A 12,741-nucleotide genomic window follows, 5' to 3' on the forward strand; every position below is an offset into this window, starting at 1 on the left:
ATCCGATTCCGATAAATATGTGCAGATATCGATACTGATGCCGATGTACAGTGCTTAAAAAATTTCTTAGACTACCTGTCATATTTGTCTCAGAGACAATCCAGCATCATGAAGTGCTTTAATGCAGACTGTTTCATTTTCAGTCAGCTCTCCATGTTTTACCATTTTGAACAGGAATGAGGAATTTCAAACTGAATTCACCCAAACAGGAGCCGGCGAAGTCAGAAATGAATCAAGCATAAGATTCACCCACTAAAACTCATTTTTCTCTTCAGGAATGACAGTAAATAACTATAATTTGACATATTAATCAAGAAATATTAATGTGCTTTACTATTTTTTCAGTTTTTTTGTAAATCAGTAAATTTGAAAATTCAACGATAACAATGATAATATATTTTAGCATTAAAATATCATTTGGGTTTAAGAGCTTCTACATATTGGTGTGTTAACCATTGCAGAAACATAAAAAATAATTTTGGGAATTACCAATCCTGTTAATTTAGGGCAGCTGTGGCATAAACCTGACTTTGGTTAGGGTTAGGGTGGTCTAATACATTTGTTAGGCACTGTATAGATAGATTATCATACAGTAAAAGACAATGGATGGCTCGTTTGACATGAAGGCTTTTATTTTGAAATGTTCATCTTTCCCAATGGGTCACATGATTTCCTTTTCCTCATGTTTTTGATTAAAAAAGGAAACAAGAAAACGGAATTGAAAAAAAAACAAAATTTTGGTCAAAAACAGAAAAAGCTGCTTTAGGTGTTTGAAGTTGAGGAAAGTGTTAGAAGCAACGTCACTTGAAAATATTACCAGCTTTCCGATAAAAGCACGTGTCTGACTTCTAAAAAAAAAAAAAAAAATCAGTTTATAGACTTACTGTGTGCCATTGGCCAAGTACCTGCGTGCCACCGTTTGCATGCGTGCCTATGATTGTCGACCCCTGGTCTAATCTGATGGTTATTAATGCTGATCAATAATCAATAATCATTTAAATATAAACATCAACAAACTGACACATCAGACTTTTGATGGAAATTTCATTTTAATCAATAAAGCCCAGACAGACAGGAAACAGATAAAAACTAAGGCTGCAAAAACACTGAGCAGACCCTCCTACAGGTCAGGGTCTGGTTCCTATCAGGGTCTGGTCCATGTCAGGATCTGGTTCCTGTAAGGGAACAAGTCATTAAATCACTGTAATTTTACTACAGGATCCAGACTGTAGAGCTCTATAAATAACCAATCAACACCTACTCTCACACTTACGGTCCTCTGGGGTCCTCATGGTGGCGTTGTTGCTCCACTCGCTCCAGTGTCCGTGTCCAGGTCGAGCGTTCTTACAGCTCACCTGGGACAGGTAAACTGTGTCAGGCTGTAAGCCCTGCAGTCTGAACGACTTAACCTCTTTGGACACGTCATCATCAGGCACCTGAAGCATGGGACAGATAAAAGATAATGTATATCTGTATACAGTCATGGACGAAAGTGTTGGCACCCCTAGAATTTTTCCAGAAAATACACCATTTTTCCCAGAAATTGTTGCAGTTATAAATGTGTTTGGTATACAGGTTTATTACATCTATGTGCATTGGAACAACACAAAAAAGCAAAGGAAAAGAGCCAACATTGCCATAATTTTACACAAAACTCAAAAAATGGGTTGGACAAAACTGTTGGCACCCTCAACTTAGTATTTGGCTGCACACCATTAGGAAAAAATATCGGCTACCAATGGCTTCCTATAACCATCAACAAGCTTCTTACACATCTTCTTACTTTTTCTTGGTGCTTTTTGAGGTATGTTTGGGGTCATTGTCCTGCTGGAACACCCATGACCTCTGATGCAGACCCAGCTTTCTGACACTAGGCCCTACATTGTGGCCCAAAATCTTTTGATAATCTCCTAATTTCATGATTCCTGGCACACAGTCAAGGCACCCAGTGCCAGAGGCAGCAAAATAACCCCAAAACATCTTTGAAGCTCCACCGTGTTTGACTGCAGGTACTGTGTTCTTTTCTTTGTAGGCCTCATTCTGTTTTCTGTAAACAGTAGAATGACGTGCTTTTCCTAAAAGCTCTACCTTAGTCTCATCTGTCCACAAAATGTTCTCCCAGAAGGATTGAGGCTTATTCAGGTACACCTTTGCAAACTCCAGTGTGGCTTTTTTATGTCTCCTTGTCAGCAGTGGTGTTCTCCTCGGTCTCCTGCCATAGCGCTTCATCTCATTCAGATGACCACGTATAGTCCGAGCTGACACTTTTGCTCCCTGAGTCTGCAGGACAGCCTGAATTTGTGTGGAAATTGACTGAGGATGTTTATCCACCATTCCAACTATCCTGCAATGCATTATTTTGTCAGTTTTTCTCTTCCGTCCACGCCCAGGGAGATTAGCCACAGCTCCATGGGTTATAAACTTCTTGATTATATTACACACAGCAGACAGACGAATTTCAGGATCTCTGGAGATGGTCTTGAAACCTGGAGATTGTTCATATTTTTCCACAATTTTCCATTCCCTCTAGTTGCTCCTCATAATTTTCCATTCCCTCTAGTTGCTCCTCATAATTTTCCATTCCCTCTAGTGGCTGCTAGTAATTTTACATTCCCTCTAGTGGCTGCTAGTAATTTTACATTCCCTCTAGTGGCTGCTAGTAATTTTACATTCCCTCTAGTGGCTGCTAGTAATTTTCCATTCCCTCTAGTAGCTGCTAGTAATTTTACATTGTCTTCTTTCCCCTGAGTCAGCACTTTCAGGAGGTCGATGAGAGGTTAGGGGTGTATTTTACAGTAGGAAAGTCCTTGAATGTCCCAAGATCTTCTGAGTTGGTGCTGATTCTGCGTCTTCAGTTCTCCCTCCGTCTCTGCTTACACAGTGTCTAGTCTCTAACAGAGGCTGTTTTTGAATTGGCCTACTGCATACTGCTGCCAGACGCAGTGTGCAGTATGTATTGCGTACTGCATTCGACAGTAGGATGCAGTATGACTGCCAGTTGGACGTTATAGTGTGGTATGCTTGGCCCGGTTTAGCTGGTTTCCGGTATACAGAAGTACATCATACTCTGGTCGATATCAAACGAAGCTAAAGTGTTTTCCATCCATTTTCGTACAGAAAAAATCTGGGAAGTGTTTTTATTTGATTTTTTCAGGATTTTTATAGCCGTTGTTTTTAGCCTAGTATGTATAGTGCAGTGATACGCTTGACAGCACCTTTCTGGCCATTAGGAGCTGTAACAGCGGAAAAAAAAACAACAGTGACCTTATTACAACTTATTTCACTATAGTACATGTTAACAAGGTAAAGATAAAAGGTAATGGCACTTTTTATAACCATCAGCCACTCCAGTGAAAGTTTTGCTGCTCTCCGCCATTATGAACTCTGCCCCGGCACTTTGCATTGTGGTTAACAGTAGGCGAAGCAGACTGGTCCGATGCATGCTGTGAAATTTTTCCTAATCAGTATTAGGTATTAGGTATTAGGTATTTTGGCATACTGCAACTGTCACATTTGTTCGCATACTACATTTTGGGTAAATCAGTACGCGCTGCTAGTACAGAAGGCGAATTTGAAAACGGCGAAAGACTCACTAGCCGTTTTTCAATTCAAAGTTCACAAGTTCGACCCTGCATTCTCTGGAAGTTCGGACTTGGCAAGTTCGTTCCAGAGTTCGGACTTCAGGGGTACGGGAGTCCGCCGAACGATCCTACTACTATTGGAACAGCTCAAAAATGTTCATCATGTCTTCTTATTGATGTGTCTGAACAAAAGAACCCAAAACTCCAGGACTATTGGAACAGCAATGCTAGCGGCTTTGATGATGACGTATCACTAGTCCGTAAGTTGAGAAGTACCTGAAGTACGCATATTGAGAAACAGCAACTGTCTCTCCCCTCACACTGCTCCCCCCTTTCTCTCCTTCTCCTTTCTGCTCTCTGTCTATTGAACTTAGATCCTTTATGTTTTAGTATTAGGGCTTTATCGTGGCTTAAAGCACTTAGTAGCAATTATTAGATTTAATACTACATTTTATTAATATCAGTGTCTTGCTATTTGCTGTTAGCAGCAGGCTATCAGGTCCGTCCCTAATAACGGCCCCACTTCCGTTGTGTTGTGACTTTTTATTTGCATCTGCTGCACCAAGTTGTATTTTTGTGCTGTTGTGGAAACTGTTTGCCTCCCCGCTGTGCTGAGTTTATGTATCCATGCGCAGCGCTGAGTGTTTGTATTCATGCGCTGCAGCAAGTTTTTGTATTTGTGTTGTAAACTTTTGTTTATGTGTTTTTCTCAAATGTCGTTGTGTTTTTTCTTTTTGCAAAGCGTTTTGAATTTCCATTCGTGTGAGATATCTCGGCCATCGTAGCTGTCACATAGGAGTTTTGGATTTATTCTCATCAGCACATCAGTGTCAGATTGGTTTTATCCTCATTAACACGATAAATAAGGCAATAAAGGCACAGAAGCCCAAAGATACATCTTTCAAAAAAAATATTGAAACAAACTCACGTAGCTCCAGGCGTGCGCTCCTTGGGGACAGAATCTGATGCGATAGGTTAATCTGACATAGACTCTATCGATGGGGGGAGTCCATTTTAACAGTAGAGAGGTGGGAAAACGGGGCTCTGACAGCAGCATGATGTCTGACGGAGGACTGGTCTTCACTGAAACACAAAACAGCAAATTATTGTCATATTTACTGTTGTTAAACTGCATGTTAGCAACAGTAAATTATTATTATTATTATTACATTATCGTAGTTAATATCAAATTCTATCAATATAATGTTTATCAAAAACAAAGACAGATGTACAGAGTCCATAGAGCACCGCCCCCCCAAAACCATCCAGGGGGGTCCATACTTTGATCGTCAGCGCTGTCTGTAAAACACGACCACTTCATTCCCTCTATGCCGTCAGACTGAACTCACCAAAAAAGCTGGCGTCCTGTATCAGGCGTTCTGACTCCGCCACCCCCAGCTTGTTTTTAGCCTCCACCCAAATCTCCAGAGTTGTCTGAGTGGGGTAACTTCCCAATGCCACCTGAGCGTTGGTGCTGTGTGTGTGGGTTTGATGTATCTGGTCACTGAAAACATGGAACCACAACAGGAACATGAAACAGACACATATAGGTTGTTTCCACCGAGCGGTCCAGCTCAGTTCGGTGCAGTACGGCACGCTTTTTTTGGCGTTTCCATAGAGAAAGGGTGCCAAAAAACCGACCCGTACTGTCCCACTTTTCAGCACCCTTCCGTAGGGGGGCCAATCTAACCTAACCGCACCAAAAAAGGTGGAGCTACACGCACAACAATAGGGGTTGCACTGACGTCACATCAGCACGTGATTCAGCTGCTCACCTCCGGGCTTCAAACACGGAAGTCAGCTCTGTGAGAAGCGGGCGAAAACGAGAGAAAAATGGACTTATATCTGCCTGGGAATGGAAAATATTTGGGCTCGACGGAGATCCAAACTGTTTCCTAGTCTATGGATATTGGTATCTGGCCACAAATCAAGTTTCCCAACGTTTATCTGTATGATTTTAAAAACACAAAGCAGAGCCCAAAGGCTCACATCAGCCTGATCCATCCGTGATGGATGAGAAACTAAATTAATGCAGACATTTTGTGAATATGAAGCCTTTGAACAGTTCATTCTCATCTGTGACTAGTTATTAATCTATGTCTTGCGTTAGATAACCTGTGAAAACATCGCTCTGTGGTTGTTAAACGTGTTTTTAAAACTTCAGGCTGCAGACTATTTTAAAACCAGATCAGCGCACCCCAGATTTCTGACTTAATCTAGCTTGATTTTAACAACAGCTGAACTTTTACTTTATTTTTAATGCGGCGAATTCTCACAGTACAGCTCTAAACTTTCATATTTTGTCGTATAAACTGTTCTAGACTAGATGTATTCACATATTAACGTAGCGTTACGACTCAAACCATCTCTGTACACATATTCCATCAGCTGAGGAGCTGTACTGACAGCGGTTAACATCATTAAAATGTAGTTAGTTTTTTAAAAAGTTCTATCAGCTGAAATAAATCTGTTTACTGCTTATTCCCTACTGATTTCTGTCACTCATCCTCTCTATATCTCTGCTGCTGGAACAGCTGGCTAGTGCTGTCTGTGATGAGAGCACGGGTGTCTGTGGAAACGCAAACTATTTTGGGGTTTAGCGTACCAACCCATACTAAACCGAATTGAATCAAACTGGACCTCCTGATGGAAACACGGCTAGAGTGTTTATATCCTGGCGTTCCCATCGGGGTTCATGTATGATGATGGCATGAAGCTGTGAGCTAGTATACTCACAACACTGTTTTTACGTAGAGCGTGTACGTGGTAGGAACTTCTTTGGTCTGACGTCCGCGGTCGTCCCAGTTACAGCTGATCGTTTCTGAGATGTATGTCTTCTCCTGAAGAGCCACACACGTCAAGTTCTCAGGCTTCTGCACGCCATCTGGAAAACACAGTTAAATAATAACTGACAGTGGATCACACAGACACATGACAGCTGTTTGATACGCACTCATCATTCTAACAGTGAATCTAAGACCAGCATTCAATGTGCAGATGGCTAAATGTGGCAGGTCTGTCTGACGAAGAGGACACCTACATCCTTTGATCAGGTAAAGGCCGTGTATGAAACGTCCCTGGTTGAGGACGACATAGGGAGAATGTTTGCGGCACAGACAGAAGAGCCACTCAGGTTTTTCCGAGGTAACAGTGAAGGTCACACTGAGGGCGGAGCTATTGATCCTGGAGTAGAGCTCTCTGGGTAATGTAGTATCTGACAGATTCCAGTAGAGGTCATCTGAGGTCACCTCAGCCGTGTCGAGGATCACGCACGTTGCTGTTAAGTTTGAGCCAACCTGGACAACCGCCGGGGACTTAGGGAACGTCATCACGTGGTTCTGGAAGTCTGAGGAGAAGGAAAACCATAAAAACAACCTTTAACTGATATATTCATCCATCAAACCTCATAAAAACAACCTTTAACTGATATATTCATCTATAAAACATGTTTATGATGGTTTAAAATAAAGTCAGACGTCCTCTTTATTTGAAGCAGTTTTTTTTCCTGTTTTTTTCCAATCATTTGCTGAAACAGATGTGTTGAATGTGAAAGACGCATCTTAGCTGGGCTGCCACCTTAATGTGGTGGAGGGGTTTGCGTGTCTCAATGACCCTAGGAGCTATGTTGTTGGGCGCTTCGTGCCCCTGGTAGGGTCTCCTAAGGCAAACAGGTCCTAGGTGAGGGACCAGACAAAGTGCAGCTCACAGACCTTATACAGCGGAGCGGCAGGACAGGAATCGATGTCCCTCACCCGGACGTGGGTCACCGGGGCCCCCTCCTGGAGCCAGGCCTGGGAGTGGGGCTCGATGGCAAGCGCCTGGTGGCTGGGCCTGCACCCATGGGGCTCGGCCGGGCACAGCCTGAAGAAGTAACATGGGCCCACCCTCCAATGGACTCACCACCCGTAGGAGGGGCCATAGAGGTCGGGTGCATTGTGTGCCGGGCGGCGGCCGAGGGCGGGGACCCTGGAGGTCTGATCCCTGGCTGCAGAAGCTGGCTCTGGGGGCCTGAGCTTGTGCGTGAGGCTGAGCAGTACCAGCTAGATATAGTTGGTCTCACCTCGACGCACAGCTTGGGCTCTGGAACCAGTCCTCTTGAGAGGGGTTGGACTCTTTTCCACTCTGGAGTTGCCCTTGGTGAGAGGCGTCGAGCAGGTGTGGGCATATTGATTGCCCTCAGGCTGGCAGCCTGTACATTGGGGTTTACCCCGGTGGACGAGAGGGTAGCCTCCCTCTGCCTTCGGGTGGGGGGACGGGTCCTGACTGTTGTTTGTGCGTATGCACCGAACAGCAGCTCAGAGTACCCACCCTTTTTGGAGTCGCTGGAGGGGGTTCTGGAGAGCGCTCCCTGTGGGGACTCCTTCGTTCTGCTGGGGGACTTTAATGCTCACGCAGGCAATGACAGTGAGACTTGGAAGGGGGTGATTGGGAGGAACAGCCCCCCTGATCTGAACCCGAGTGGTGTTCTGTTGCTGGACTTTTGTGCTCGTCATGCAATGTCTATAACGAACACCATGTTCAGGCATAAGAGTGTCCACATGTGCACTTGGCACCAGGACACCCTAGGTCGCAGTTCAATGATCGATTCTGTGGTCGTATCATCGGACATGAGGCCGCATGTCCTGGACACTCGGGTAAAGAGAGAGGCGGAGCTGTCAACTGATCACCACCTGGTGGTGAGTTGGCCCCGCTGGTGGAGGAGGATGCCGGTCAGACCTGGCAGGCCCAAACGTATTGTGAGGGTCTGCTGGGAACGTCTGGCGGAGTCCCCTGTCAGAAGGCGCTTCAACTCTCACCTCCGACAGAGCTTCAACCAAGTTTCGGGGGAGGCGGGGGACATTGAGTCTGAGTGGGCCATGTTCCGTACCTCTATTGTCGAGGCGGCTGATAGGAGCTGCGGCCGTAAGGTGGTCGGTGCCTGTCGTGGCGGTAACCCCCGAGCCTGCTGGTGGACACCAGCGGTGAGGGATGCCGTCAAGCTGAAGAAGGAGTCTTATCGGGCCTTTTTGGCCTGCGGGACTCCTGAGGCAGCTGACAGGTTCCGGCAGGCCAAGCGGTTTGCGGCTTCAGAGGTTGCCAAGGCAAAAACCCAGACGTGGGAGGAGTTTGGGGAGGCCATGGAGAACGACTTCCGTACGGCTTCAAGAAGATTCTGGACCACCATCCAGCGTCTCAGGAGGGGGAAGCAGTACGCTGTCAACACCTTGTATGGTGGAGATGGCACACTGTTGACCTCAACTCGGGACGTGGTGGGTCGGTGGAAGGAATACTTGGAAGACCTCCTCAATCCCATCGACACGCCTTCCAACGGGGAAGCAGAGCCTGGGGACTCGGGTGTGGGCTCTTCTATCTCTGGGACTGAGGTCATCGAGGTGGTCAAAAAGCTCCTCGGTGGCAGGGCCCCGGGGGTGGATGAGATCCGCCCTGAGTTCCTCAAGGCTCTGGATGTTGTAGGGCTGTCTTGGTTGACACGCCTTTGCAACATCGCGTGGACATCAGGGACAGTGTCCCTGGACTGGCAGACTGGGGTGGTGGTCCCCCTCTTCAAGAAGGGGGACCGGAGGGTGTGTTCCAATTATAGGGGGATCACACTTCTCAGCCTCCCCGGTAAGGTCTATTCAGGGGTCCTGGAGAGGAGGGTCCGTCAGATAGTCGATCCTCAGATCCAGGAGGAGCAATGTGGTTTTTGTCCTGGTCGTGGAACAGTGGACCAGCTCTACACTCTCGGCAGGGTCCTAGAGGGTGCATGGGAGTTTGCCCAACCAGTCTACATGTGTTTTGTGGACCTGGAGAAGGCATTCGACTGTGTCCCTCGGGGAATCCTGTGGAGGGTGCTCCGGGAATATGGGGTACCTGTCCCCCTAATAAGGGCGGTTCGGTCCCTGTACGACCGGTGTCAGAGCTTGGTCCGCATTGCTGGAAGTAAGTTGGACTCGTTTCCGGAGCGGGTTGGACTCCGCCAGGGCTGCCCTTTATCACCGATTCTGTTCATAACTTTCATGGACAGAATTTCTAGGCGCAGCCAGGGCGTTGAGGGCATCCGGTTTGGTGGCCTCAGGATTGGCTCTCTGCTTTTTGCGGATGATGTGGTTCCGTTGGCTTCATCAGGCTGTGACCTTCAGCTCTCACTCGAACAGTTCGCAACCAAGTGTGAAGCGGCTGGGATGAGAATCAGCACCTCCAAATCTGAGGTCATGGTCCTCAGTCGGAAAAAGGGTGGAATGCCCTCTCTGGGTTTTGAATGAGACCCTGCCCCAAGTGGAGGAGTTCAAGTATCTCGGGGTCTTGTTCACGAGTGAGGGAAGAATGGAGCGAGAGATCGACAGGCGGATCCGCGCGGCGTCTGCAGTGATGCGGTCTCTGCACCGGTCCGCCATGGTGAAGAAAGAGCTGAGTCGAAAGGCGAAGCTCTCGATTTACCGGTCGATCTATGTTCCCACCCTCACCTATGGTCATGAGCTGTGGGTCGTGACCAAAAGAACAAGATCATGGATACAGGCAGCTGAAATGAGTTTCCTTCGCAGGGTGTCTGGGCTCTCCCTTAGAGATAGGGTGAGAAGCTGGGCCATTCGGGAGAGACTCGGAGTAGAGCCGCTGCTCCTCCGCGTTGAGAGGAGCCAGATGAGGTGGCTCGGGCATCTGGTCCGGATGCCTCCTGGACACCTCCCGGGTGAGGTGTTCCAGGCAAGTCCCACTGGGAGGACACCCTGGGGAAGACCTAGGACACGCTGGAGAGACTATGTCACTCAGCTGGCCTGGGAACGCCTTGGGATCCCCCAGAAGAGCTGGTCGAAGGGGCTGGGGAGAGGGAAGTCTGGGTCTCCCTGCTTAGGCTGCTGCCCCCGTGACCCAATCTCGGATAAGTGGAAGAAGATGGATGGATGGATGGATATTTAGTGTAAAAACAGTACAGAGGCTTTCATACAGGCCTTCCAGACTGGCAGGGCTCTGTACCGGTTTCTGAACCTAATTCTGAACTGGCCGTCCCGTTCAAACCAAGAAAAAACTGGTTCTGAACCTGAAAATTTGCTTCTTTCTTGGGAACCATGACATCATCAGTGGGCGTGTCACTTGTCATGTCCTCCCACTTTGGTTCTGCTTAAACTGGTGTGAACGCGGGCTGGTTCCCCAGAAAGCACCAAGGTTCTGAGTCTCCAGAACAGAACCAGAGCCAGAACCAGAACTGTGTCTGTCTGAAAACTCTAACAGTGAAATATGACCTGTCCTAAATGTGGAATAAAAACAAGAAAATATGGACCTCCGACCAGGTTGGTTAAAGGTGTGACCTTACCTAAAGTAGAAATATGGGAGGAAATATGGAATTTGTTTTTTTTTACTCAGTACTCAATGCTTTTTAAAATCTAAGTAAGTACAATTCTTCACTCAAAATATACTTAAAGAAAAGTAACAGAAGTGATTTTAAAACTACTCAAAAAGTACAAGTACACAAAAAGCTACTAAATTACAGTAATTTGAGTAAATGTAATTGACCCCTGTCAACTACGTAATAATAATAATAATAATAACAACAATATTAATAATAAAAATAATGATTATAATATTGATAATAACAATATCAGAAACTAATAGGAACGAAGTAACTGATTAGCGCTAATGCTTCGTCTACATTATAGTAACATTAACAATACAACAATGACAGTGATAATAATAATAGCATCATTAACTTAGGATAGTTACTGACCAGCTCCAAAGAAATTCCTACCACTACTTTATAATAAAAACAAAAATAATAATAAAATAAAAGTTAAAATAATATCATTAATATTGTTATATCACGATGAAGGAAATAACTGACCCGCTCGTCCCGTCATCATCAGAGCTGCTAACAGCAGAAGAGTTTGTGACTCCATGATGAAAATTTAACCTGAAAATACAGAAATAAACATTAAAAACATAACAGACATTTAAAACATGATCATAAACTTTATGGGGAATATCAGTGACAGAGAGCAGACTGAATATCACCCTGTTTACCTGAGTTACAACTGTGACCTAGTATGCATGTATTGACACGTCTTTATTTACATGTTTTAGTCTTTATTTCGACCCTTTACCCTTTACTCGTTTGCTCAGGTGACAAATACGGTGCTACGTCACAGTTACATGACCTCAGAGCATGTGGATGGATATCAGGGGGGTATCTAGCGCTCTGCTGTAATTCTTGTGTTCTAAAGATCTACTAAAGCAAGGAACCCGTCTGCTCTGAGTACTGATTGGTCAGAATCGCTGTCTATCAAAGGAAACTGACAAATCAGAGCTCTCATTTTTGGTGCTGACTGGTACTCCCACCCATCAGTAATGTGTGCCGGTGTGTCTGCGCCCTTTAATGCCCCCCCCCATCTCCAACTCACAAACAGAGCTTGTCTGAATGATCCCTTCAAAATAAAACATTTCATTTCATAACATCCAAATAAAATCCTTCAAAATGAAACACTTTAGACTTAAAAAGTGTATACTATATACATTTTTACAGACGTATATATGTGGGTATATATGTACATATAGATACTATATTTCTATATGTGTGTGTGTGTGTACATACTATATTGCCAAAAGTATTCACTCACCCATCCAAATAATGTAAATCAGGTGTTCCAATCACTTCCATGGCCACAGGTGTATAAAATCAAGCACCTAGGCATGCAGACTGTTTCTACAAACATCTGTGAAAGAATGGGCTTGTTTTTCAGGAGCTGGGCTTGGCCCCTTAGTTCCAGTCAAAGGAACTCTGAATGCTTCAGCATACCAAGAGATTTTGGACAATTCCATGCTCCCAACTTTGTGAGAACAGTTTGGGGATGGCCCCTTCCTGTTCCAACATGACTGTGCACCAGTGCACAAAGCAAGGTCCATAAAGACATGGAGGAGAGAGTTTGGTGTGGATCAACTTGACTGGCCTGCACAGAGTCCTGACCTCAACCCCATAGAACACCTTTGGGATGAATTAGAGCGGAGACTGAGAGCCAGGCCTTCTGGTCCAACATCAGTGTGTGACCTCACAAATGCGCTTCTGGAAGAATGGTCAAAAATTCCCATAAACACACTCCTAAACCTTGTGGAAAGCCTTCCCAGAAGAGTTGAAGCTGTAATAGCTGCAAAGGGTGGTTCCATGTCATATTAAACCCTATGAATAAAGAAT

At 45.5% G+C, this 12,741-nt stretch overlaps 1 protein-coding gene across 2 annotated transcripts; it reads right to left on the reverse strand.

The window, feature by feature from the left end:
• Positions 1-1,034: 1,034 nt before the first annotated feature.
• Positions 1,035-11,654, reverse strand: LOC121525112 (interleukin-6 receptor subunit beta-like). Of its 2 annotated transcripts, none has more exons than XM_041810920.1 (8): positions 11,577-11,654; positions 11,398-11,466; positions 6,622-6,927; positions 6,318-6,465; positions 4,931-5,085; positions 4,510-4,664; positions 1,274-1,436; positions 1,035-1,175 (listed from the first exon to the last, which is right to left on the reverse strand). In XM_041810920.1, the coding sequence occupies exons 2-8, from the start codon at positions 11,450-11,452 to the stop codon at positions 1,162-1,164; spliced, it is 996 nt and encodes a 331-aa protein (XP_041666854.1). In that variant the 5' UTR covers positions 11,453-11,466; positions 11,577-11,654; the 3' UTR covers positions 1,035-1,161. The 2 variants fall into 2 exon arrangements, with proteins under 2 accessions (XP_041666854.1, XP_041666853.1); XM_041810919.1 differs by having other exon boundaries at positions 1,043-1,175; positions 1,262-1,436.
• Positions 11,655-12,741: the final 1,087 nt, after the last annotated feature.

Source organism: Cheilinus undulatus, linkage group 17 (assembly GCF_018320785.1).
Source record: "Cheilinus undulatus linkage group 17, ASM1832078v1, whole genome shotgun sequence".
NCBI lineage: Eukaryota > Metazoa > Chordata > Actinopteri > Labriformes > Labridae > Cheilinus > Cheilinus undulatus.

Bases quoted from the DNA above. Each gene is read 5' to 3' on its own strand.
- LOC121525112 (XM_041810919.1), bottom strand. From the start codon at position 11,452: ATGGAGTCACAAACTCTTCTGCTGTTAGCAGCTCTGATGATGACGGGA. The intron at 5,086-6,317 runs GTGAGTATACTA...CCATGTTTTCAG, and splicing joins CTCTACGTAAAAACAGTGTT to TGACCAGATACATCAAACCC. The intron at 4,665-4,930 runs GTGAGTTCAGTC...TTTGTGTTTCAG, and splicing joins ACAGGACGCCAGCTTTTTTG to TGAAGACCAGTCCTCCGTCA.